Source organism: Phascolarctos cinereus, unplaced genomic scaffold (genome assembly GCF_003287225.1).
Source record: "Phascolarctos cinereus isolate Bilbo 61053 unplaced genomic scaffold, phaCin_HiC Scaffold_5;HRSCAF=322, whole genome shotgun sequence".
NCBI classification, from domain to species: domain Eukaryota; kingdom Metazoa; phylum Chordata; class Mammalia; order Diprotodontia; family Phascolarctidae; genus Phascolarctos; species Phascolarctos cinereus.
In genome coordinates this window covers 295,484,051-295,510,335 of record NW_027555958.1, presented here as the reverse complement: position 1 = coordinate 295,510,335, position 26,285 = coordinate 295,484,051, and the positions used below count along the sequence as shown (strand labels likewise).

Below are 26,285 nucleotides of genomic sequence, written 5' to 3'. Positions count from 1 at the left end.
TGAGCCAAACAGCAGCTGTGCAGAGAAAGAGAAGGAAAGAAGAGCGAGGGGGGTGGAGAGAGGTTGAGAGAATGGAAGGGAAGGCAGAAGAAGGAAGGTGGGAGGAGAGACAGGGAAGGAAAAGGAATGAAACAGGATGGCAGAGTGAAGGTGGGGCTAAGGTTTAGAGAACAGACACCCAGCCATGGAGGAACACCTGGGAGAAAGGGAAGGGGGAGGTGGGAGGGCCCATTTAATAAATGTCAGGGCAGAGTCCTACAGATAGCAGTGGGACCAGGTGGCCCAAAGGGAGAAATAGATGGCTCTAATAGTTCTACTAGAGAGGAGTTATGACCTCCTGGCTTCCCCATACACACACACTGTCCTAAAATTACTGTTTCATCCACTTCTGGTGCCTTGGAAATCATGGGACCGTGGATGAGAATAGGCAGGCAAGCGTACACGTGCATGCTTGTGTGCCACACCCCCCCCAAACCCAGTCTATACACCTAGAACCCTCCCCTCTTCTAGCCAAAAGGTAAAGCTGCCACAGCCAGGGGTAAACGAATTACCCTCACCTCATTTCTTTATTTGGCTCCTTTCCCCACAGTTCTCAAAGCACTTTAATAGACTGGATTTGTCTTCCCTGCCGGAGAAAAGGAGGCAGGGAGCTAGGGTGACTTTTCCAAAGAAACAACAAACCAAGCCTATAAAGATATACCCCAGATCCTGATCCCAACCTAACTCCCCCCCCTCCATTCTGCCCCAAGTCCCCTCTTCCCCCACTCCATAAGTCCAGCCTCTCCTCAGCTAAGGCAAGAACAGAAATAGTGACTAAACCAGAGCAGGAACAGAGGGATAGTGGAATGGCTGAGTACCACATCCTGTCAGAACCTAGAGTAGAGACAGTCTCCCCACCCCACCTCAGCAATCCATCCCTTTGTGGCCTAGGTATCTCTTCACTCTCCAGAGTGCCTCAAGTTAACTCCTGGAGGAGACTGACAGAGGACTGAGGCCAACCCCCAATTTACTCCCTCCCCCAATGGGCACATTCCTTAGCGGCTGCCACACTGACGACTCTGCGGCCACAACTCAAGAGCCACATCTGCAGTAAAGGCCAGATGTGGCTAAGAGGGTGGGGTTACGAATGCTCTCGCGTTCTCTCCACCGCCCTCCCCCCCCCGCCCCAACTTTCCTTTGCTCTCCTACTTATCCTTAACACACAGCTTTCCATGGCACTGCCTGATAACGGTCTCTATTAGACTGCATAGAGTTTAGGAGCACAGACTGTCTTATTTGCTACCCCCAATTCTGTAAATAAGTTGGAAGAGGAGAGGCACACTGGTTCAGAAGAGATAGCAATGCCAACATATGGACCTCCCTTAGCCTCTTCTAGCTCTTGGCAAAGCCAGAGCCAACTCAGAGAAGGAACTCCGCCTCTTCTAGACTACTAGTCCAAGTCAGAGCCCCCATTTTCTTCTGAAGGTCTTGCACTGCCAAAGGGTAGGTAGGACCTAGAGTTCAAGCTGCTGCTCCCCCCAACGTAGCACCAATACTAGCTGCTTCACAGAGCAGTGAGATGGCAGGGGGTGTGGAAGTGCTAGCTCCCAGTTGATAACTGTGCCTTGGGCCCTGAACTGACTGATGTCAGGAGCAGCAAGTTATGGAATATTGGAAGGGAAGTCTCCTCCCCAGGCCCGACTTGGGAGGCAAAAGGCCCCATTGGGATGCAAGCAACAGTGGCTTGCCCAAGTCTCCATACACAACCTTGTTCTTATATAAACAGGAAATGAAGGGACTAAAGAATACTAATTCCAGAAGTCTTGTCCTATGGACAAGGAAAGAAAAAAATTCAACCATAAGAAAGGATCTCCCTTTCCCAGCTATGCAGACACCTGTCAAGCTACCTAGCCTTGCCCAGAAGAGATGGAAAAGGCTCTGGAGCCTGCTTTCTGGGGGAATTCTGCCCTACTTAGGCAGTGGAGTCAGGGGGAAAGGAAGTAGAAGATTCCAGTGCCTACCAGATACAAAACCTAGTGCCCAGCTCACCCCTAACCACAAGACAGTCACCCAAATTCCACAACCTCTGCCCAGTCTATTATAAAAGGAAAGGAGATGGCAGCAATTGCTGCTGGAGCAAGGTACCCTGGGAGGGGAAGTGGGTGTGTCTTACCAGAGAAGGGGAGCCTTTTACCTTACTACCCACACTGTAATGAGAAGGGAGGCTCAGAGAGACCTACAGAAAGGAAACCAGAGTGTGAGTAAAATCCTTGTTCTCTAGCATGGCCAGATTGATGGCCCACAGCTAAGAAAGGAAAGGGGAGAGGACTTCCAGGACTCAAATGGGAAATGGATCCAAGAGGCAGCCTGGCCTCAGAGAAAGGGGATGTGGTAAACTGAAGACCCCCAACAGCCTGGGTTCAATTTCCTTTCCTCTTAGTTCTATCTCCTCCAGGCCCCCTTGGAGAAGGGAAGACAATAACTAGGAAAAGAACACAGTCAACTCCTGACCCATTTTTCTTTTGCTCCTATATTCTCTCTTCTCCTCCCCAAGGACTCTGACCCTTTTCACCAGAAGGAACTACGTAGTGAAAGCTGCTATAATACTTCTGGGAACTCTGTCATGCTCCCCAGTGCCTGTCATCAGTGGTGAGGCCCAGAGCAAGACTCCAAATAGGGAAGAAATAGAGCAAGATGGAGGGAGCCCTCCAAGCTGGGCTTTATAGCCACCTGGACCCTTCACACCAATATGACCCCTACTCACTTGGGGCAGAATGGAGGGGGCGAATTAGGTTGGGATCAGGATCTGGGGTACATCTTTATAGCCCTGGCTTGTTGTTTCTTTGGAAAATGTTTAATAAGTACCTACTATGTGGAAGGCACTGTGGTAGGCCCTTGCAATAAAAAGATAAAATAAAATAAGACACAGTGCCTGCTCTCAAGGAACTTGCAGCCTAGTAGAGAATGGTGAGACAAATAATAACTGAGCATATGAGAGAGATCACACTGAGGCCAAGGAAGAAAAGGAGGGAGAAAGCACTTCTAACCATGAGGGAGAGACACAGGGAAAATCAGGAAAGGCTTAACAGAAAGCCCAGCACCTAAGCCAGGCCTTGGAGAAGGCACAGATACAGGGAGCAGTATGTGAAAATGAATGGAGTTAGAAGACAGAAGGCTGAGATCAGAGAATGGTGACTAGCATAGCATAGCTTACAGCATAAAGTACACAAAAGGGAATAGTGTGATACAAGGCTGCTAAGGTATATTAAAGCCAGATGACGAGGGGCTCCCAATGGCAGACTAAGAAACTGGTTTTTATTCAGGAGGCAAAAGGGAGCCACTCAAAGTTTTTCTACAGTAACAATAATAGTAACAGAGCACTTTAAAGTTTTAAAAGTGCTTTACATCTATTGCCTCATTTGATCCTTATCCTATGAGGTGGGAGCTAATATCCCCCATTTTACAGAGGAGGAAACTGAGTCAGAAGGAGATTAATTGACTTGTCCCAGATCACACAACCAGTAAGTGTCTGAGACAGCAGTAAACCTCAGGTCTTTCTAACTCCAGGACCCCGCTCTATCCTCTGCAATACAATAGCCCATGCAAGAAGTGACAAGTGTGGTTTCTAAGAAAATGACAACAGGAATAGATAGAAGCATGAGACAGATGCAAGGGATATCCTGGAGACAGAATCAACAGAACTTGGTAAATGACCAGACATAGTAGATAATACAGAAGTATATTCTCAGAGCCCTGCCAAAAATCACTGTCATTAAGAGACCCTGTCAACACCCCATGAACGACTCCCACATCCCAAAGCAGGACTTCCAACCTACTTGCTTCATCTCCATAGGCCCTCCCCTCCAAAAAGCACACCCCATCATCTTTTTTTTTTTTGCATTAGGCAATTAGAAGTGACTTGCCCAGGGTCACACAGCTAGTAAGTGTCTGAAGCCCTGTCATCTTTTTGATGCTTGAAATTCTGAGGGGAGTCAGAAATGAAATTATAAAAGATGGCAGCAACCCCCAAAAAGAGGGAAGTGAAGGCTCTGACAGACAACCACTTCTTTGACTTCAGTCAACGTTAACAAAATTTTGTTATAGGTTTGTGTGGTCAAGGGGAGTTGTTCAGGGAAAAGAATACCAGGGCCAGATAGGCAGAGAGCAACGGAGTGTGAGAAATTACTATCCAAAATGGACCTCTGCCTAAGAAAGGCCAAAGCCTTCTTCTCCGTATAAGCACAATAAACCAAGGTATCGTGGCCTTAGATCCTCTTTCAGGATATTTCACCACCAACCCTTGAAACCTTATGACCCATTATTGGACAGAAGTAGTCCAGAGAGTGGATTGGCATAGAACAAGGGTCAGCCTGGAAGTATTAATCAGCTTAGCACCTGGTTCTAAAAATACCCAGTTCCAAGGAGCCAGTAGCCACAAAAGCTTGAAGTTAGTGGGACTGGGGGCAGGGAGGGTTGGGAGGTGTAAGCACTAGGGGGAAGTAGAGAACAGAATAATAAGAATACAAGAGACTGTTTTGTAGTGTTTGAAAAACTGGAGACACAGAAAATGAACCCCCTGGCAATAACTACCAGAACTTGAAAGGAGACTCAGAATCTTACAGCTGGCAGGGGAAACCTCTGAGATAGTTTATTTACAGATGAGGAAACTGAGATCAGAAAAGCTATGTGACTTTACCAGTCACAAAGTAAGGTGCCAGACACAGGACTAGAATCCAAGGTACAGCATGATATTGTTGTCCCATATATACAGAGTGTAGACCTTAAGTCTGTTTTGAGTTTTGTCTGCATCACCAGCATCTCATATAGTACCTGGGACACAGATACTGCTTAATACTTGACTGGTGACCCATTTAGCATTAGAAGAAACCTTAGAGATCATATAGCTTAGCTCCTTTATTTTACAGATGAATAAACTGAGGCCCAGAGATAAGTAATCTGGCCACATTCACAGCTGGACAACAGGTGAACCAGCAATCCCCTCCGGGCCACTGCCACGAAATCACTGCTCCATGAAGCGGGCTACTCTCCACCATGCCACACTTAGAGCAACGCTCCATTTTACCCTACACCAGGTTCCGTGATGGGAAACTTGGCTAAGAGAGGCAGTTCCCTCTTACGTGGATCCACAAAGGGAGATGGGAACCTTCAAGGAAAAGGGAGCTGGCAACAAGCCAAAGAACAGGGCCCCAAACAGGAGCAATTTCCCAAAAGTTTCTCTTGCCAGGCTGAAGTGGCAACATCATCTAAGCGATATGGCACTAGCTGCGTTGTCTAGAAGGTGAAAAGTATGCCCTTTCCTGCACTGAGGAAGGTTGGGAGGGGAAAGTCTGGAAACAAGAACACTAGTTTGAATTCCCTAGATGGGGGGGGGGATCCCACTAAACCGTCCCCTATGCAGTAAAATTATTTTCTCCACTGCCTGTTTCTGTGTTCTTAAAGGGGACAGTCCTGCCACTCACTACATGTGTGACCAAGGGGAGTAATTCAGCTTCTGAATCATTCAGCATCATCACCTGTGAAATATGGGGGCTGGACTGAAGAACTAGCTCTGAGTCTATGACCCTCTGACTAAACAATGACCGAGAAATTCTAACGCAATCTGGATCTATTCCCCTCAGGTAGGTGTAAGGGTTCAGAGAAAAGGGGGCTGAGAGCACAGCAAAAAAGGAAGCTGTTCTCAAAAGCCCTGCTACTTCCTCTAAGGCCCTCTAAGGGATCCTGCTTCCTTCCTTCAGGACTGTTCCTTTCCCCTTGCCAACTAGCCCAAACTAGCGGGGATCTCCCTCGTCTTCAGCCACTCCAACAGAAGAAGCTTGGCTCTCCATTCCAACACTGATTCCTCACATTCCTCCATGACACTTCCAGCAATCTCACTCGATCTTTTGGCAATCAATTCCTATAGAGCTAGATCACCTAGTCCAACCCCTCACTTTACAAGGGAAGAAACTGAGACTCAGACTCAGATAAGGCTGTGGATCTGCCTACAGTCATGCAGGTAGTGACTGAGCTAGGATTCCAAAGTGGGTGCTCTAGGGCTGTACCGCTATATCCTGCATGGCAGCTGGATCACAAATGCTCCTCATGTACCAGTGAAAAGATCTTTAGGAGACCCAGAACCTCCTCTTCTCCAGCAAACAGAAGAGTAAAACAGGATAAAATGATGAGGGAATTTCCCAGTACAAGGAAAAGAAGGGAATGGTTTTAGCTTGAAGGATGCAGGGATCCCAAATCAGAAAGTAAATTCAAAAGAATTCAGGCAGCTCCCAATCAGGTAGAGCTGGAGACCAGAGAGAGGGAAGACCAGGTTAGAGGGACCTCCTCATCCCTCACAACCATATATATGGATTGGAGGGGAAATTTGAGAGGATGGAAAAAAGGAAGACGAGAACTCCCAACTTGGAGTAGAAGATACTGTGGATAAAAGCCATGGATGAAGGGGTCACCTTCCCTGTCCCAGCCTACTTTCAAGGAACACTTAAACATAAAGGCTAACAGGCATCATGGTATAATGGGGAAAGTGCTCAACATGTAGTCAGGACACTTCAATTTGAATCCTGGCTCAACATTAGTTGTGATGATTAGTCACCTAACTTCTCTGAGCCTCAGCTTCCCCATGTGGAAAATGGGGATAATAACACTTGCATTACCTACTTCACAGGGTTGCTGTGAAGAAAGCTATGTAAACCCTACAGTTATATAATTATAAATCTACATAAATTATAATTATTAGTTTAAAGCCTAGACCCAGATATTAAAGGATCATTAACCATTATAAGTTTATAGCTATGTCACTAGAAATTGCTCTCTACATCAGGGGATCAAAAGTTATCTATATCATAATCTCAGGCCATACCTCCAGCTAGTTATGCTAATACTGTGGATTACTTTCCTGCAAACGCTGCCCAACCAACTAACTAGACTGAACCTATCTCCCCTACCCCCTGCTGTTCGATACTGCTAGTTTCCAGACATCTATAGCATTCCATCAAACCAGGCCTTGAGAATGCTAACTACCTCTGAGTTGAGGTTACACTGTTCCTTCCCAACCTCCTGCAAGGGCAGCAAAGGACAGTTCTCCTTGAGGCCTCAGGCGATTTTAATCCAATGTACTTTAGGACCTTCCAGCTCCACTAATGCCACCGACCATAACTGTTGGTGTCACCCCCTGGCACACCCCCATCCCAACCCATCCTACCCCAGTCCCTACTCCACACTGCCAGCATAGTGACCCTAGACTGCCCCCACTGTCTTCTACTAGGGACCAGACAGCTGCTCCAGCTGTATGGATACAGCTAATCTGATTTCCGGTCTGGCAGCTGCCTAGATGGAAAGAGAACAGCAGAGAGCTACAAACACAGGAGAAGGTTACTAGGATTGGGAGTGGGAGGGTAAAGTGTCAGTGCACAGCTTTCTCCTTGGATCATCCCCTCAGAGGCAGAGCCCCTGAACAGCAGCTCCCAGTAGAAGATGAAAGTCTTTACCAAGCCCAAGCGGTCACTGAGTATTTGTAAATACAAAGCAAAATCTTCTTAATACGCTAACATGTACTATTTATTCTCTATTACCCCTGCTCTTCCCCTTATTCCTTCCCTCCCCCCCCCCACCTATTTAAGCACACAAGTGCGCGCGCGCGCACACACACACACACACACACACACACACACACACACACACACACCCTTGGCAGCGAACAGTTTCAAGGAACCCACAGAAGACCGGTAGCCCAGGGGGTTCCAACTAACATTTTCCAATCCCCTGGGTTCCCATATGTATGCATAATACCTTTCCTTTCCAGGGTATTCACTCAATAAAGGTAAGCAGAATTCATACTTGAACTGCATGGAGAAGGTACTGACATGTCATGCCCTCTTCCTTCACAAGCCATGGCACACTTTCATAAACACCTGCATTTCAATAACCAGTCCCCTTTTATAACATACCATGTCTCCCTACATTCCTCAAAACCAGGAGGGCTGGTACCCCCCCCAGTCCAGAGGGAGAAACTGAGAGCCACAGAGAAGAGACTCCAAACCCCAACGTGGGCTTGGACTAGACCTCAGAAACAACACGCAGTTCTCAGATCTCAAGCACACCCATTGCCCTAGGCTGACTCTCTTGATGACAGCTGATCCCACCACCCAAGCTAAGATGGGAACATGTTAGGAACTCCAGGTTCAGAGCAATGATTGCTATAATGGTAGACTATCAGCTGTGGGCATAAAGATGTCTCTGTCCAGTGAGACAAAGCCACTTAACAGACATTAGCAAAGGTAGGACTTGGGACAGGCAGGGAGAGGACAACAAGGGGTACCTACATAATGCGTGTTTCTAAATGCACATGTCGTAAGTGCTGTAAAAAGTCTATGGCACGTAGGTATTTGTTTATTGACAAGTCACATGAGAGACAGCAAAGGCTCAAAGCTCTGGAGGACAGCAATGCAAGTACTACTTTAAGAGGTTAAATCGTACTTCTATTTCCCTGATGGTAGAGGTGGGGGAAAGAGGGAAACATCTGCTACGGACAATTTTGAAACCTTGCCTAGGGTGCACAAATCCCTTGTCTTGACTCTGTTCACAGGCTACAACCAGGATGCCATGCCCCAAATAGGAATAGCAGAAAGTCCATCTGACTCTCAGCCAGCACTTTCAAGCTTTGTTCCTTCCCACACCCCATTCTGTCTATACACGGGGAAGGGACTGCCTGCCTGCCTGCCTGCCTCTCCACCTGAGACTTAAGTCAGAAACCAGGGTATGATCCCTCCCTCTCTAATGGGGCAAGCAGACAAAAAAGCCTGTAGAATCCATCAAGGTCAGTGAGCTAGAATCAAAAGTCCTGCTGCCTAGAGAGCAGGCTAACAGACAGCCAGTTCCGAAAAGCCTGGGGAGGCAGAAAAGGTTATCATTCCAAAGGGGAAAGGAAAGGGAAAGTCCTGAAGAGGCTGCCCCAGTAAAGCTCCCCAACCTCTTTCAAATCAGGGCCTTTTGCTCATCGAGGAATCTGGAGAGAAGCACAAAGGGAAGGGGATTTGGGGGGAGAGGGAAGAAAACAACAGGCTCTTGCAAACTCATGTTTATCCGGAGTGGAGGCTTTTTTTCCAAACCTGAAGGTTAAAGCGTTTCTATTTGAAACATCTGTTTACATTCCAGAGTCCAAAAAATAAAAAAACACAAGCTCTAGTCCCATATCCGTCCCCAGCCCACGTCACAGCGACAACACCAGAGCCTTGCAGGGGGAACATTCTTAACCCTCTCTCTGGGTTGCTGAGGTGACTCACACCTCCAGACTGCCAACACATGGACCACACTTTTAAGGGGTCAGGAGAAATGGAGCAACTAAGGTAGCAGAACTAGGAACAGGAGGCTGGGTAGCACAGGCAACTTCAAGGAAAAGGGAAACAAGGCCAACACTATGGGGATTTTCTAGGAAACCGAGGGTGTAGATATGCATAGGGTCTGACCTTCTAAATGGCCCAGGACAGGCTGAGGGAAGGAGCCTTGGAGAGGTATCTGGTTTGGCTGCCTCTCTCTAAGTGGCAAGGGATGGAAGACACAGCAGCAAAGACATCAGAGTGGACTATCAGCCCCTTTACCTGCTATGGAGAGCAAGTTCTTAGAGGGGTGCTTCTAGAACGGAGGACCAACAAGGCTGCCAGCAGGTGAATCCCCACACACCCAGCTGCACTCAGCAACATAAGGGATGGTAACATCTGGTATATCAGGGCTCCCAATTAGGACCATGTAGGCTTCCTTATCTAGGCAGATGGCAGTTTTGTGCCCTGACTTGTTCCCAACAACTCCCCATGAAGCACTAAGTTCTGTCTCCCTCACTCCACAACAAAGAAAATCCCAAGGACCCATGCTTCCCTCATCTAGGTGTCCTTCCCAACAACAACTCAATGCCAGTCACATATGCAGAGGTCCTGACCACCTCTCTTGTGCCTAGGAACGTTGCTCTCAAAACACATACATCCAGAAACAAGGACGCTCTCCCTCCCCGCCCACCCCCTCCCCCACACATACACTCCTGAGTGCCAAGCCACTGCCAGGAGGGGTGGGGTAGGCATTTTGCCAGGAAAGCCGCTCCCTGGAGGAAGCATCTTGTGGTGCCGGACTGGTAGGAAGGCTGTGCCAGGGAGGCCCCAGATACTGCCAACCGGTACCTAAGAGCGGGGGAGGGAGTGGTTAGAACCAAAGACAAAATAATTTTCTGTTGCTAAAATGTACTTAGACAGTAGAGCTATCTATGAAATCCTTCCATGTACACATATGTATAATCAGCAGAGAATAACCATTTCATTCTCTGGTCCCTAAAGAGAAAGAAACTGAAGATGGAAGAAACTAGAGACAGCAGCATCCTGAGTCTGAAACAGACCCAACACACAGCCCAGGAGCACTGGATGCCGGTCCTCTCACTTGACTCCTACGCTGCTCAGCCAGACACACTACATGCTCACCTGTACCCATCTACAGAAGAGCTAAGTGACAGCAACTGGGAGCAGTGTTTCTTCCCATTTTCCCAAAACACAAACTCTTCTCTGTGTCCCAGGGGAAAGGGCAACCTACTAGAAGATGGTGCCAGCTGGGCCTGGGCTCTTTCAGTGATCCAGTCTCCCCCAGGACACTACAGACCCTGGAAGGCAGTGGGGAAGGCACTAGCTCAGGGAATAACAACTTGTATTTATGGAAGCGGTTTAAGGCTTTCCTCATACTAGCTCTGTGAAGCAGGCAGTACAAATATCATCCTCATTTTGAAGCTGAGGAAGCTGGAGCCCAGAGAACTTAAGGGACTTGCCTAAGACCCCCCTCCCAATCAATCAGTGCCAGAACCAGGATTTAACCCAAATCCAGGGTTCTCCGCATTTTTGTTCCCCTCACCCTCTTGCACTGGAATATGAAAACAGCGAGCAGCTGGAAGACTCCAACAAACACAAAGAAGGGAAACCAAATCCAGGAGAAGCTATGGCTTACAGGACCCTACCACCCTTCACCCATATGTCTGCCAAGAAGAAAATGAGGTCCAGGAGCTACTCCCCCCCAAGGTCAGATACAAAGCCTGAGGCGGGCATGGGAACCACGAGCCTATGCTACCTGCCTGGAACGACAAGAGAGCTGGGCAAGCTACAGAGCTTACCTGCCACAGGGATGCTGTGCAGAGGAGTCCGTGACAGGATTTCCAAGGACTGCTCCCGGCCCGACATCCCATCTGAAGAGAAACAGGATTCCATCTCATATATGGTCTGCAGCATCTTGACCAGCCCCTGGGCCTTGGGCATCAGCAGCATGCCCAGGTTGTGGGGAGGGGTAAGCAGTGGGCCAGAAGACGGGCCACACTAAGGCCCTCACTGCTCCACAGCTCCCTTGGTCCTCCAGCTCCTTCACCACATCCAGCCTGGGCACACTCCGGCAGAAGTCAGGAGGCTCCAGATCCTGCCAACCTAACTCAAAACTAGCAATCAACCCGCCTAGCCTATCTCGCCCTTTTTCAGACTCTGGGAATGGATCTGGGAGACAGAAATGCAGGGAACAGTCAGTCACTCCCAGGCCTGGAGAACAGGAATATCACAGGATGGAGAGCCAAGAGCTCAGGGGCAAGGAGAGGAGCTCAGGGGCTGGGATCTCTGCATGCCCAGTCCCTGGGTAACAGCTCTGGGCCCGGCTCCCCCGCTCCTTCCCAAATGAGCCGGCAGCTGGCAGAAGACTGAAATAGCAATGGGGGGAGGGCCCAAGCTATAAATAGGTGGAGCATGCTCAGGGAGCCTCAGGCCGGCTGCCAGGAGCCTGGGCCTGGCGGAGGCCCCAAGGGGGGGAGGGGGAAGGGAGGCGTTCCACTCTGGGAGGAAGCACCAAATGGGGGGAAGGGGGGAGGGCCTTGTGCTGATGGCTAAGGCCACAAAGAGCTTGGCTGGGAGGGTGGGCTGGAGATGGGAAAGGAACAGGAAGAAGTGATGGCTGTGTGGAGTGTGTCTATGCAAGTCTGGCTCCCTGTCTGGCTCTCTGGGTGGGAAGTGATGCTGTAGACAATGAAGCCAGACTTGATCCTCTACCACTTTTTCTTCACCCCACCCCCTAGATGGAACAGGTAAGGAAACTGGAAAAGCCCGGAGAAAGGGTAGCAGGCAGGGCCAGCCCAGCTCAGGAACACGAGGCTTCCCCTGGAGGCTGCATGGAACATCTGGAACAGCCACTCTCATTTCCAACAGCTGGAAGACTGACTGGGTTAGATTTGTTTGGTTTTCACTGCCCTTCAGGGCTCAGTGGCTCCTCCTTCTCTCCCTAACCCACTCAAGAAGGAAGGGGGAAGGGAAGAGAGCTGATGAGAATCCCAGGGAAGATAGAGTCATCTTCTCCAGCTCCTCACAGGGTCCTCTTCTGGAACAGTATCCCAGCACCATCACCCCAACTCCTCCTAAGGTCCTCAACCCAAGGAAGGCATTCAACTTGGCAACTTCACATTCCCTGAGGGCACAGACCTACTCACTTGCTCTAGTGCTCCTAGCAACAGTCCAGAAAAAGAAAAAAAATCACTATCCATTCCCTCACCTCCCAGAAAGGATCCAGATCACGTAGCCAGGATACTATGGTTTGATCCCTTGATGTGCCTGGCAGCAAAGGCTCAGTTTCCCCTCCAAGAACACAGACCAAAGGTTCCCAGGCAGAGAGCTCACTGCCCTAGCTTGGAGCACTAGCCAGGTCCAACAGGGCAAGGAGCAGGCAGAGCAGAGGCTACTATGCTGCTGTGCAGTCACAGACAGATGTCCTAGCTGGCCAGGTGTTGAGACAGGGCCCAGGGCATGGTCAGGAATGGTGCCTGTCAACCCACCTCTTCCCCTCAATTTGTGCCTCCCAGTGTACCAGGTCTGTCCCCCTGACCTCAATGAGGCCTTTTAATAGCCAGATTATTTCTAGGCTGCCCCCTCCCCCTACCTGATGTCACTGTTGCTATTTTAAGCCCCCTCCCCCCTTGGGCACAGGGCCAGTGACACCCGTCCTCTCTGCTGGACAGGATGACCTCATACTCATGTCAAGGGCCAGGAAGGGGAACTGGCCAACCAAGGACAAAGCAGAAATCCCAAGGGTCCACCTCCTCTGTACTAGCTATAAATCCCCTACTCCAGAATTCACTATCTAGAAATTTCAAAGCACCTGACTGCCATTAGGATGGGGTTGGGATAGAGGATGGAGAAAGAAAATCAGGATAGGAAACTGAGGAATTATATGAGATTGAAGTCAATTTCCCCGGTCTCCAGATGAGTCGGAGGCTGGTCCTGCTCCTTGGCTTTTGCAGATTTAGAGGAAAAGATGGTCCAAAGTCTCTCTCAACAGGTGAGAGGAGCAAAGGGAAAAGACACCAAGCATTCAATTTTCATTACTCATTTTCCATCTCCTACCTTCAAAGTTTATCCTAACATAATCTCTCTCATTATATGGACAAGAGGGAGGACAGCACAATGTACCCCTATATGAGGGACACAGAAGAAGAGTTAACTGCAGGTCACCCAGCAAGACCTAAATACTAGAGTCCTGCCTCCCAGCCTAGGACTCCACCCACCCAAGCTGGGAACAACCAGAAGGGCAGGCTATCCCCTGCCCAGCCTGTGAAGCAAGGAAGAGCTGGGTGTAGCATGCAAAGGGAAAGGAATTTCCAAGTGGGAATCCCTACTACATCAGGGGAGTAGAGAAGAGGAGAGTTGGATCAGTTTCCACATCTCCAAAGGTTTGCCAAACCACCCAGTTCTCATAGCCCTATACCACTTCAACCTCATCCAGTTTACAAACTCTCAGGAGTAAAAGAGCTCCCACTTTGAAGAAGGAAGGACTGCTCTAGCAATAGTCACTGGCCTGCCCTCAAGTGCATGACCACTAAATAAAGCAGCGGGACCCAGAGGTCTGGGGCTAGCACCCCTGGTACTTCCTATTTCAAGGAAAGGTGGATCCTACTTAAGTCAACAATAGTTTCCTGGATCCTTAAGTCGGGAGGACTCGGAGGATCACAAAGCTCTATTTTTTCAGGGATCTCCAAGGAAAGCGGGGAGTTCTTGATGTCTAACTTCACCCCTTCACTCATCCATGTAGTGTTTTATCTTGCTTTCTTACCATTTATGTCTTCCTAACTCCCACTCAAGAATCTGCCCATACTGGCTCCACCCTCCCAGACAGAAACAACTTCACTCTAGTCCCCCTCATCTGGGGTTCTGGCACCACCAGCCCCTCCATTTTGGAATGTAGAGTGGAACAATCCATAGCCTAGCTCTCCAAGGAATTTTAGTAATCAAATTCCTGGGGTAAAAAATTGCAGGGGGAGAGGGGGAGGGAGAGAATGGGAGTAAGGAAGGGTAAGAACATCAGTATGCAACACATCCTAAACCTCAAAGGCAAGTAATCAAACCACAATTTTGTTTCACAAAAAAGGTCAGAACTCTAACACATACACACACACACACACACACACACACACACACACACACACACACAGAGGCCTGGGAGATTTCAGCTATTACTGAAATCAGGTTTCTTTTAGAGACCCTGAAAGAGTCAACATCCTACCCTTTCTATATCATCTACCTTTCACCAACAGTCTGCCCAGTACGTAGGCTTAAGATTCTCATGTGATATTAAATCCAAGGAAAAATAAAGATATTTCAAAGATCAGTCTATTCCAAAGAAGCTAGTAATTTAAGAGGCAACACACACAGACACACACAGATACACCCCACACACACACACACACACACACACACACACACACACACCTGCACACAAACACCATAGTGATCTCAGAGCCTTTGGGTAGAAAGCTCTCCGAATAATGTAGAAATTAGAAAAGGGAAAGGAAGACTGAGGCATATTCTAATTTTCTGTGAACACAGAAAAATGTTGGAGCCTAATAGTCAACATGAGAAGTCCAGGTTCCCAGACCCTTGTTCAACCACAATGCCAACCCCCTTTCTGCCTCTGCCATCTAGCTGGCTTCCTTTTTCAGGAGAGGCATCAAGGTCTAATAAGCAGAGCCTGAAGTGGGGAAGCCAGACTCTTAGGTTCTCTACTCCACCCCACCTTAATGCCCCAGTTTCTCTTGCTGTCCAAAAAAGATGAGGGGAATGCTGTTCCCTCCCTGACTCTTAGGAGGAGGAAGGAGAAAAAGTGTGCAGTGCTTAGGGATCATGGGTAGAAGCCTCTTGCATAAACACAAGGTGTTGCTGTGATGCTTGTCTCCCCCCTTCACAGGGTAGAGAGAGCAGTGTCCACCTCCTTCCCAAGTTCCCAGTTCTAGGGCTGACTCACATTACAAAGGCCTGGCTCCTATCCTCTCCAGGCAGTGCCAGAGGGAAAAGGGCAGAAGTTGGAACCAGCCTGAGGTCAGTACTCAGTTCCACTGACCCTGAGTTCCTCAAGTTTACTGGTCTTTGAGATCAAAACCAGTAAGACGCAAACCAATATTGACTCTTAAAATCTCAGCTTCAACAACAAGCTGAAACTGTCAAAGGAGCCCTAAACCCTGGATCCCTGGCTGCCTGAGGCATAGATGTACTCCCAAAAGGAGGGTGACATCAAGGAGTGGGTCTCCCAAAAAAAAGCAAGTATGGGGCAGCTAGGTGGTACAGTGAATAGGGCACCAGCCCTGGATTCAGGAGGACCTGAGTTCAAATCCGGCCTCAGACACGTAACACTTACTAGCTGTGTGACCCTGGGCAACTCACTTAACCCCACTGCCTAGCAAAAATAAATAAATAAATAACTGAATAAATGAATGAATAAATAAAAATCCAAAAAGCAAGTATGGCTTCATTTGTGGCCTCTCAGCCAGGCCCAGAAAACAAGGCAGGTGGGGAAATAGAACTGAGGTTCTGTTTTCACTGGGGCCCAAAGGTAAAAAGATTATTTTCAAATGCTTTGGGGAGGCAGCCAAAACAGAAAACTTAAAAGTCTATCTCCATCTAAGTACAACAAAGGCCTGCCTCTTATAAAGGTCATACACTCCTTGAGGCAGGGGTCAAGTCATAGCTTGCTCTTTTAATGGCCTATTCCCCCTCCACCATCCCTATATCCCTTCTAAATGCTTGGCACAATTAAGGTCACCTCTGACTCAAAGCTCAACTCAAATTCCATCTCCCATGAGGCCTCTCTGCATACCTCTTTCTCTATACCTTCTCAACTACCAGCACCTCTTCCTCAAAAATGGCTTGCCCTTTATTTTGTCTGTGGACATGTTCTCTCCCTTGACAGAACATAAGCTTCTTGAGGGCAGGAGTTTCATTCTGTCTTTGTATCCTCAGTGTCTGATAAAGAGTAGACAATAAATACTTGCTGACTGCTTGATTACTCTTCAAGAAACCCTGCACACGACAGGCATTTAGCACCTAGCACCTTTAGCACATGGGAAATGTTTAATAAATGCTTGTTTATTTATTCGTTTAACAAACTGCTAAATTTGGGGGCAAACAGAAAAGAAGGCACTGAGAAAATTAAAACAGCTGAAGGATCTCATTCCATTTCTATGAAATCTCTGAACTACAGAATGCCAGTCCTGGAAGGGATCTTCAAGATCCTCTAATCCACTCTTCTTATTCTATAGTTGAGGAAACTGAGACCTGGAATTCACTGACACATCAAAAAGTGGGCATTAATGGCTTATCCACAAAATGCCAGAGAAGACTCGGGTAAGAGTGGAACATGAGGGTTTCACAAAAGGTGAGGCACTGGGAGATTCTCTGGTAGGCCAGAGCAATTAATCACAGTCACAATGCCAATGCTGTCCAGGGACCACAAAGAAACTTTAACCCAAACAAAGCCTCTTGTGGGAGTTACAGGGAGACTTTACTAAGACTTTTTGCCCACTGGGGAGGCCTCTCACAGATTCTTCCTTAAACCTCACAGTTCCCACACTGGCATTCCCCTTACCTAGCAGTAGATCGGTGCCTTTATCCCACCCAAAGAAAACAACAGATCTTCTCCAACCCTGCCCAGGAAGAGAGGAACTAAAAGGCCAGATGACTAGAACCCCCAGCTGATTCCATCAGCCCCAACTTCAGCGAGTCCAGTTTTGGTAGAAAGCCAAGAGGCTGTCAAAGGTGGAACATGGAAGGGTTCCATCCCTCACCAGGAAACAAAACTACTACCCCTGGACCTACAAACTCCCTATCCTGGAGTCAGTGTTCAGGAGCCAAGACCCTGGTATCCCCAGAAGAGGAAGGCAGGTATCACTGCTCCCTCTACTCTCTGTGACTCTACTTCATCCCTACCATAAGTGGCCTCCTACCACATCCAACATTCCACGGCATAGCTCTCTATGGAGAGCTTCATGGAATCCCACCAACATGATGCCATTTATCCAGAGTCCATGAAAGCCTCTGAGCACCTTCCTGCAAGCTGCCTCTGACAGAAGTATTCACCTCCCATTTCTTAGACTAAACTGGAACTATGAAACCAGGGGCAGGAGGAAGAAAATGATTACTGGGTTCATTCCTCAACCTGTCTCCACAAAACTGTAAGTAAGAGGCTTCACATCTAGGCCTGGCACATAGGAAATGGAATCCCCATTCTCTACAGGGAAAAGGAAGTAAGAGAAACAAGGGAGAAGCTGAGCAAGATTCTTCTAAGCTTTAGAGTTCTGCAGAAGGCACAAGGGACAGCCAAGGAATGATTGCAGTTATTACTCTGACCACAATGAAACATAACCCTTCTGAGAAACTTCTAGGGGACCAGCCCAGACCACATGACTACACACCCACAAACATGCACATAGACCCACGGATACATGCAGACACACCCAGGTTCCCACAGGTGAAAGCAGCCAAGCCATGGTGATCTGGGGTGGGGGCAGGGAGTACCAGGAAACCTCAGTCACACAGATCCCAGATCAGGAATCCAACATCTCCAGGAGGCTGGAGATGGGGAGTAATTTTGGTGAAGGGGGAGGAGTATAGTAGTGGTTAGGTTAGTGTCCACTAGCTTCTCCAGATGTGTCCAGGGCTCTGGCTAGGCTCTGTAGCTAGACAGGGGGGAAGGAGACTAGACAGACAGACAGACAGACAGAGACGAGCGTGTGCGCGCGCGCGCACACACACACACACACACACACACACACACACACACTTCCCCTAGTACAAGACTGGAGGTAGAGACTGGTAACCCTTAGTTGGACAGGGATTAGACTAATTTATTGACAGTTCCAAATCCAAGACTTGATCATAAAGATGGTCAAATTTATGATTCAGCCAAATTCTTATGTTCCCCTTCCTCCACATTCCCTACTGTATCATTCCTCTCCCTAGCCCAAACCCCAGTCACCCCATGGCTCTAAGGCCATTAAAGCTGCTCAGCTTGGCTCAGAAATCAATCTACCCTGGAAAATATAGATAACCCTAGGGGCCCCACCCCCACCCCCAACCATCCTACAAAGAATACAGCCTCTTACCAGACTCATTAGGAGAGTTCATGCCGGCTCTAAGCCCCGTGGGAAGCTGGCACTAGGGGCTGGTGGCTGGGGTAAGGGGGGGGGGAAGGATGGGGAGCTGTAGAAGCGTCAAAAGAGATGGACAGACGGAGCCCAGGACTTCTACAACTCTACCGCCCGTCCGAAGCCATCCTTCAGGGTGAAGCAGTCAGGCACTCAGAGTAGCATCCCTGGTGGAAGAGATGAAGGTGGGGTTAGCCAACCCTCCACCCAGTTAATAGACTCACAGAATGTTAGGTCTGAAAAAGACCCAAGAAATTAGCTCAACTTCCTCATTTTCAGATGAGGAAACTGAGGCCCAGAGAGGGGAAGTGACTTGCCCCAAATCCCAAAGCACACCAGTGACAGATCAGGGACTAGAACTCAGGTCTGACCCTACACCATGCTGTATCCTAAAAGCACGAGAGTGAAAGCTCTCATTAGGGTTGCACCCAAACAAATGCAATTGCGGATAACATAAACTTTGGATATAGGGAAGAGACTAGACCAGCAAGGTACCCAGATCAGCAGCTGGAAAAGACTAAATGAGTGGTAAGAACAAGTCTCAGGTCAAATTCCACCTTCTGTAGGAGGTCTTTTGGGGCTCCCCCACCTGGTAATGCCTTCCACTCTAGGAGGACCTTCCATTTACTCAGTACATATCTTCTATATACCTAGTTATTCACATGTTGTCTCCCCCAACAAAAGGACAGAAACAGTGGGTTTTTTTTAAGTACCTAGCACAGGGCTTGGCATACAGTGGGTGATTAATAAATGCCTGCTGACTACCCAACAAATTAGATTCCACCCTGAGCAGGTTTTCCACGTGGTGGCTAACATTCTGGCAAGCACCAGTCAGGAACTAAAGTACAGAGAACCTAGCCCAGCTCACCTGTAGAAAGCTCCATAAGACACAAAACAATTTTTCTCCCCCACTTCCCAACCTCTGCTCTTCCACTATGTGGCCTCAAGCACATCACTTCCCCTGTCTGTCAATTTCTTCATGCACAGAATAAGGGATCTGGACTAAATGGCCCCAACAGATCTTTCTATGATTGAAAAATTCTCTGCTGAGCCTGTAACCACTGACCCCAATGACAGGTACATAACTTTAGCTCGCTACATACATAAATATGTAAGTACAACTTTGACATGGCTTCCTGAAGTTAAAACAGGGCGAGGACAAGAAGTCGATAATTTTCTCAAATAAGACACACGCTGCTACCACTGACTGACAAGCAATAGTCATAATATTGTAAGTTTTCTGTTACCTAGAATTTGGTTCTCCTAACTTGGCTAGGACTCAGCTTCCTACCACTGACCACCAAAACCCATCCCAGACCTGGTCACATTCCTCCTCCTCCAGAACAAAGCAGATACTCCAACACCAGGGAAACTGAGGCAGTAAGAAGCAAAGAGATCAGGCTAAAGTCATGTCAGAGGAAAAGTTGTAGAAATAACCCAGGAATTTAAGTTCCAACCTCATTCTCCAAACCTAAGCAAGGAAATTCACTCCATTCCTTAAATAGCCCTTACCTCTTAGTAGTGTTATTTTAAAATAAAACTTAATGATATCTTTTCAAGGAGTATCTAAAGTGAAATATACCTGGAGAAAGAAGCTGGGGGGAGGAGGGAATGAGAGAGGCACCGAACAGAGATACCCCGAGTTCGCACAGATTAAGACTGCATGCATAAGGATCTCAGACCTAGCCTGCTCTACTCTCACCCTTTTTACTCCCTTAAGAGTTTAGGGTCCTTAAGGCTAAAGGAAAAATAACACTGCATCTAGGAAAGGGATAATGAGGAAAAGGCATGGACAAAGGCATCAAATTGCTATTAGAATGAGTGGGGAAGGGAGATAAAGGCCTAAGCAAGGGTTGGGGAAGAGCCCAAGAATGCTGCAGGTGGGGCTGGCGGTGCACGGGCAAAGGCTTGTGTGGGAAGGTAGCACAGCCTGTGCCCACGTGGGGACTGGCGTCCCGTCCTGCTCACACCCTTTTCGTCCTGCTCACACCCTTTTCGGTGGGCTGAGGAACATGAGTTCAGAAATTCCCACAATCCTCAGCCACCTCACATACCAGGCTCCCTCTCAAAAGGCCAGGAAGATAGGAAGGCAGGAGATGCTAAAGACTCAGCGCTACCAAAAACTAGGTATGAACCTGTTCCCGTTCCTGCCCCCCAATACCATAGAGCACCATTCCTCATCCACAGGAGACATGGCAACTGGGATCCCATCAATGAACTATTACCATTCTCTTCCTCCCATCCCCTAGAGTTCAACCTGAGCCGTTTACACCTACTGATGACAGATCAATTCCCTTGGTGTTAGTGAGGGCTAATTATGCCCCCAAATCAATACTAAAATCAACCTCTATGCTAATGACAGGGCAAGCCTGTGAAAGTAAATACCCATTACATATATATACACTTTTAGTGTCCCTCAGCTTTGTAGAAATAATAAATTATACTTTCTTCACCCCTATTCGCTGCTGCTTTGTTTGAGGCAATTCCGGGTAGCCCAAAGAGCCCTGAACTTCTGAACCAGAAGACTGGATCCCAGTCCTGACTTTGCCACTTGATAGTTCTAAGATTGTGGGCCAGTCAACTTCACCTCTCTATTCCTCAGTTTCTTCATCTGTAAAATCAGGACTATATTTACACCACAACTCACAGGGCTATTATGAGAAAAACACTTTGTAAACTTGTAAAGCACCAAATAAACTACTGCTATTACTTTACCAACAAATGGTAAAGTATTGACCCCCTCCCACACACAGCATTTTATCAACAGAAAGTCTCCATAATGAGTTAAGGGCCACTGGCCAGAGTCTCACTTCGGAAACAAGGTAGTTTTCATGGCTGATTCAAGTGGAGATTCCTGTCTGGGGTGAGGCAAGAAAGGATAGGAAGTCTGCCTTGCCTGATGGTTAGGGCCTGTGCTAGTTTCAAACCTCTTCTTCTAGGCAAATTATGCCAACCTTTGCTGGAAAGGGAGCAGACAGGACCAGCAGCCGGACTGCACCCTCATAGTAGCCAACCAGTTGGAACTCATCATTCAGACACCAAACCAGATGGGGTGAGACTCTTCCTAAGTCTTAAGTCAATGGATAGACAGAACCCCAGAGCTCTGCCTCCCACTACTGATCCAGGCCAGGAATAAGCATATTTCCTGATATAACCTCAGCTCTAAGCTCCACCCACACATGGGCATCAGAGGGGACAGCTCATCAATAGAGATTCATGCTGTTAGCCTTCAAATTGCTGGGCAGGCGGGGGGGGGGGGGGGGGGGGGAGAGATCCCAGAATAAAGCCCCAACACACACGACTGACAACTCCAGGAGAAGGCAGGAAGGGGACACCAGAAAAATGAAAACAGTAGCATCTACAGATAAATAAGAAACCAATGACTGAATTCAAATCTAGCCCTATAGTGATTTTTCTCCCCTTAAACAATAAATCTTAGATTTCAGAAGAGACAGGTTTTCTCAATGAAACTCCCCAGAACCCTGAGTCTATTATCTTGGTCTCCCCATCACTAGACATGCTACCAGCACCAGGCTACACAAGTTCCCCTTCCCTTTCCCCTCCATACCGTTCCAAGCCATCGGCTAAAGACTCTGCCCTTGGAAGATTTCAAAGTACTCCATGAGGAGGGATTATTCACATCCAGAAAGAGGGATACAAGGTTATTACCTGAGTCCAACACAGGATGGCACTAAGAAAGCTACAGCCAGAATCAAGATGCTCTGATACCACTCTAGGGTACCACCTCCTCAAGGCTTAGGCTGCAACATGTGTTTTACCTTAGATACCCCAAAATTACCCTCAAAAGGCCATAATCCCAGATGTCCTGATTCCAGGGGTACCTGTGGACCTTTCCTGCCCTGTGACCATAACAGACACCCTTCTTGTCCCTCCACAGTACCCAGGCCTCCACTTGCCCTATAACTGGGATTGATCAGAGCTTTGTATCAAAATATGGGAAACATCAACAGAGATGGTTAGAACTGATGTGGCACAATCCCTCCCCCTCTTGGGGGTGGGTGGGTGGGGAAAGTGGCACACAGGAAAAGATAAAAGAAGGCACCAGGCTGACAAGTTCATTTTTGCAACTAGCCCATTTCTGTTTGTCTGCTGAAATGCAGATCCAGGCATCTGCATGGGCCAGATGGAGGAGGTTGCTATTTCTAGAAAAAAAAAAAGGGGGGTGTTAGAGGAGGGGGAAGGAGGAGGGGATAAGGCTGGATCTTTTTGCCCTAAAACTGCTTGGAAAATACCCTCTCCTCTCATTTTCTTCCTAGTGCCACTAGAGATGCACAATAAAATAACAATAAGGACCGAATCTGTGGGGGGAGAAATTGAAAAAAAGCAACAAAAGTTTAATTAGTCAAAGTCAGCTACAACAGGCACCCAGCCTAGGCTTTAGTGAATGACTTGTGAGAGAGCAACATGGCTCCAAAACTGCCAGAAATCGCCCACCCCCAACCCTTGCCATCTCTGTTTCTGTCTCTTCCCTCCACCAAGGACTATCTCTACCCCCACGATCCCTCCCTCCCAGCCCTCGCCAAGGAGTGTATCCTCTACCAAGCTAGCTGCTCCCCACTGCAGTGTTCCAGACATCCCGCCTCAAAAGGATGTGAGTAGGAAGAATTAATTATTAAAGAGCAGCTGGTACTTCAGCACTCAGCTTCCTTACCCCATCCTTCTTCAATCCCCTCCCCCCCACCACACATGAATTACTCACACCCTACCTCCCCCCCCTTCCCATTTTCTAAATGCACAACCAACAAATCCCCCATTGGGCAGGAAAAGCAAACCTTTGTCTCAGCAGCAACACAGCTCATAGTACCTTCCCTTTTTCCCCTCTTCCCCTCCCAAGACCACCAAAAAGGTGAATCAGAGGCTGGGGCATACTAGTTGGCAAGGACCTAAGGAGAGATCTAGTTAGAGCTTCTTCCCACTCCCATTTGAGCATAACCATTTTCCCTAAGGGAAGGTGACCCACCAGACCTGGGCTTCCTTACTCTCTGTGATGATTCAACTCAGGTGACAGAGTGAAGAGGTGAGCCTCCCCCCACCCATTCAAAGGTACCTTCCCATCTCCCCAAGCTGGTTCAGCAGCTGAAGCACACAAACCAAACCAGTTCCATGGGAAAAGTGGGTCCAAGAGGTAGGCTACTGAAAAGAGAGGCTGAGCTTCCCCCCAAAACTATGTGCATCTGGGGAAACAGAGAGGTAGAGGTGGGAATGGATGCTGAGCAGATTCAAACTACTTGAACCATTTCTAACAGGACAATGGGGAGCCATTGAAGGAATACATACCAATATGCCCCCTACCTTCTTCAACAGTTTTTTTCTGCTAGCCTGAGTTCCAGTTCAAGCCCAGGCTGACAGGGTCCCCCAAGAACACCATTCTCTTATCTCTCACATTCTACAGAGGCCTCTTATCCCCCCACCTGCACATGAGGAAGGCAATGGCCTTCTTTCTCACAATGATCCTCACAGCTACCATCCCAGTGTCTCTTATGCCAGGGTCTCAAGCTGGATGCTGCTTTCTCTACACCTCCACCATACCTATTCACCCCTAGAACCTCCCAGAATGCTCCAGAGCAAATTCTGGATCTGAAGAAGGTAGGCAACAGTAATATCCCTAAAGGAGCCCCTGAGTCAGATACCCTTCCCCTTAAGAGATACCATTAACTACCTCCCTTCAGAAATTGGAATCACTTAAGTCACAGTTGCCTCCTCCTCCCAACAAAGCTCCTCTCACTCCCCACCCCAGACCATACTAGCTACTTTCTACTGGTAGAGCTAGTTGCTCCTTTTGGGAGGAAAGTTGTCTTGTGTCCCCTCAACTCTAGACGAGGTTAGAACATACAGCCCATGAGGCCAACAGGTACTCTCTGGGTTCATGATAGGGGCCAGAGTAAAGTACCAAAGGGTATATAAGGATTGAAACTACCCAATCCAGACGTGGGAGGGGGGGTGTCCTACATTTCATCCCAGCTCCCTGAATTGGCAGGATGGGAAGTGAGAATGGAGCCTATACCTTTCCCCAAGTTGGAGAAAGGGGGTGGAGAGGGGAGGGGGGGTGCCATTGGAGAGAGTCAGCCAATAAACATTTATTAAGCACCTATTATGTGTCAGGCACTGGGCAAGGTACTGGGGATTTAAAGAAAGGCTCTCAGGGAGCTCAGTCTAATGAGGCAACAGTTAGTTAATAAACATGCAATAAGCACCTAATATGTACTAGGCCCTGAGCAAAGAACTGGGGATACCAAAAGAAATAAAGGCAAAAGACAGTCCCACCTCTCAAGGAGCTCACAGTGTCTAAAGGATAGTGGCAGAAATTAGGCAAGGCTCCCCATGCACAAGCGTAGGCAGCACTCAACTGAGATGATGTTTTTAGTTGTTGAAGTTAGGCTCTCAAAGGCGGCAATATCCCTTCTTCCTCCCCCCCACAGACTTTCAAAAAAGGTTTGTCCTGCTTGAGAAGGGGGAGAGAATGCAAGCCAGAAGAAAAGGATGCTGTAAAGCACTTGCTACTGCTGACTACAAGGAGGGAGGGGAGCGGGGAGGGGGGGGGCCAGCAAGTCAGTAAGCCGGTCTGGCAGCCTCCCCTTGGAGTATTGGTTACGTGGGGTGCCGTGGGAGGGGGGCCTCCCCTCCCTTACCTGCAGGGGCGGCGGCTGCGGAAGGGCGGGGCTGGGCGCGCGCCCAAAAGCAGCCCCCCTTCCCCTCCTCGTCGTCCTCTCCCCTCCCGCCTTCCCTCCCCCTAGATCGGGCTCGCAGGCTCGCAGGCTGGCGGCCTCGCGCCGGCAGGAGGAATGGGGAGGGGCCGAGCGCCAGGGAAGGATAGCAGGGGAAGGGACGGGAAGAGAAAGGAAGGGGGGCCGGGCTGGGGAGGGAGCAAGGGCTGAGCGCGTCTCGCGCCCGGGAAGCTGCGGGGGGGGCGCTGGTTAGGGGGTGGAAATTGCCTCGCTTCCCTGGGTGGCGGGGTGGGGAGAGGAGCCAGGGAGGGGGCGCGCTCACCCCCAGGGGCAGGAGCTCCGGCTCCTCGGGCGGTGGCAGCAGCGGCGGCAGCAGCGGCGGCGGCAGCGGCAGCAGCAGCGACGGCGGCGACTCCTCCTCGACGGCTCCTCCATCTTTGCGGCGGCTCCTCCGGCTCCGCTCGCCGCCGCCGCCACCAACAACAACATTCGGAGACGTCACTCCCATCACGTGACCTGGCCCAGGTGCTAAAAATAGACTAGCTCTACTTTCCACCCTCCATGCCCCCCCCTCCGCTACGCCGTCGGGCGGGGCCTGGGGCGCCACCAGGACAGCTTCTTAAAGGTCCAGGAGCCCAGCGTCCTGCGTAGGCAACAAGAGGGAGGAGGGGGGAAGGAGTAGGCTCTTAAAGGACTAGGCCCAGAGGTCGGGGGCGGGGCTCAGGGTCCTACCCTTGAGACCCCGCCTTTGGGGTACAATCGGACTTTAAAGGGCGCGTGGGTTTGAATCCCACCTTTGCTTCTTCTTAGATGCGTGATCTGGCAAGTTACTGAAGTTCTTTGGGCCTCAGTTTCCTCCACCGTAAAATGAGGGCGTAGGACTAGATCATTGCCCGGCTTTAGCCATTAGTCTTTTCTTCCTTGCACCTCCCCCCGACTCCCTTTTTAAATCGCAGAATGCTGGAGCTGCTCAGAACCCAGATCTGAACCCAAATTTTACTGACTCCCAAGGCCAGTTCCATTTCCTATTTAACCTTCTCTGCAAAACCTGCAATCCCCCACTCGTGAAGGAAATAGTCGAAGGCTATATAGCATGAAAGTGCTTGGAGATCCTGAGGAACCTCAGCTGTGAGATGGCCGCT

General features: G+C 48.9%; 1 protein-coding gene across 5 annotated transcripts in view; it reads right to left on the bottom strand.

Annotated features, from left to right (window-relative positions):
* The window catches only part of HDAC5 (histone deacetylase 5), a 39,337-nt gene extending 13,690 nt beyond the window's left edge, over positions 1-25,647 (bottom strand). For 2 of the 5 annotated variants that reach the window (XM_020997430.2, XM_020997431.2), the window contains exons 1-3: positions 25,466-25,555; positions 18,416-18,624; positions 11,132-11,203 (exon numbers count right to left, since the gene is read on the bottom strand). In XM_020997430.2, coding sequence (XP_020853089.1) covers positions 11,132-11,203; positions 18,416-18,437 — 94 coding nt within the window. In that variant the 5' untranslated portion in view covers positions 18,438-18,624; positions 25,466-25,555. Of the gene's footprint in view, positions 1-10,020; positions 10,161-11,131; positions 11,689-18,415; positions 18,625-25,465 lie in introns of those variants that run through there. The other 3 variants (XM_078155974.1, XM_020997432.2, XM_020997429.2) reach the window with 3 other exon arrangements.
* Positions 25,648-26,285: the final 638 nt, after the last annotated feature.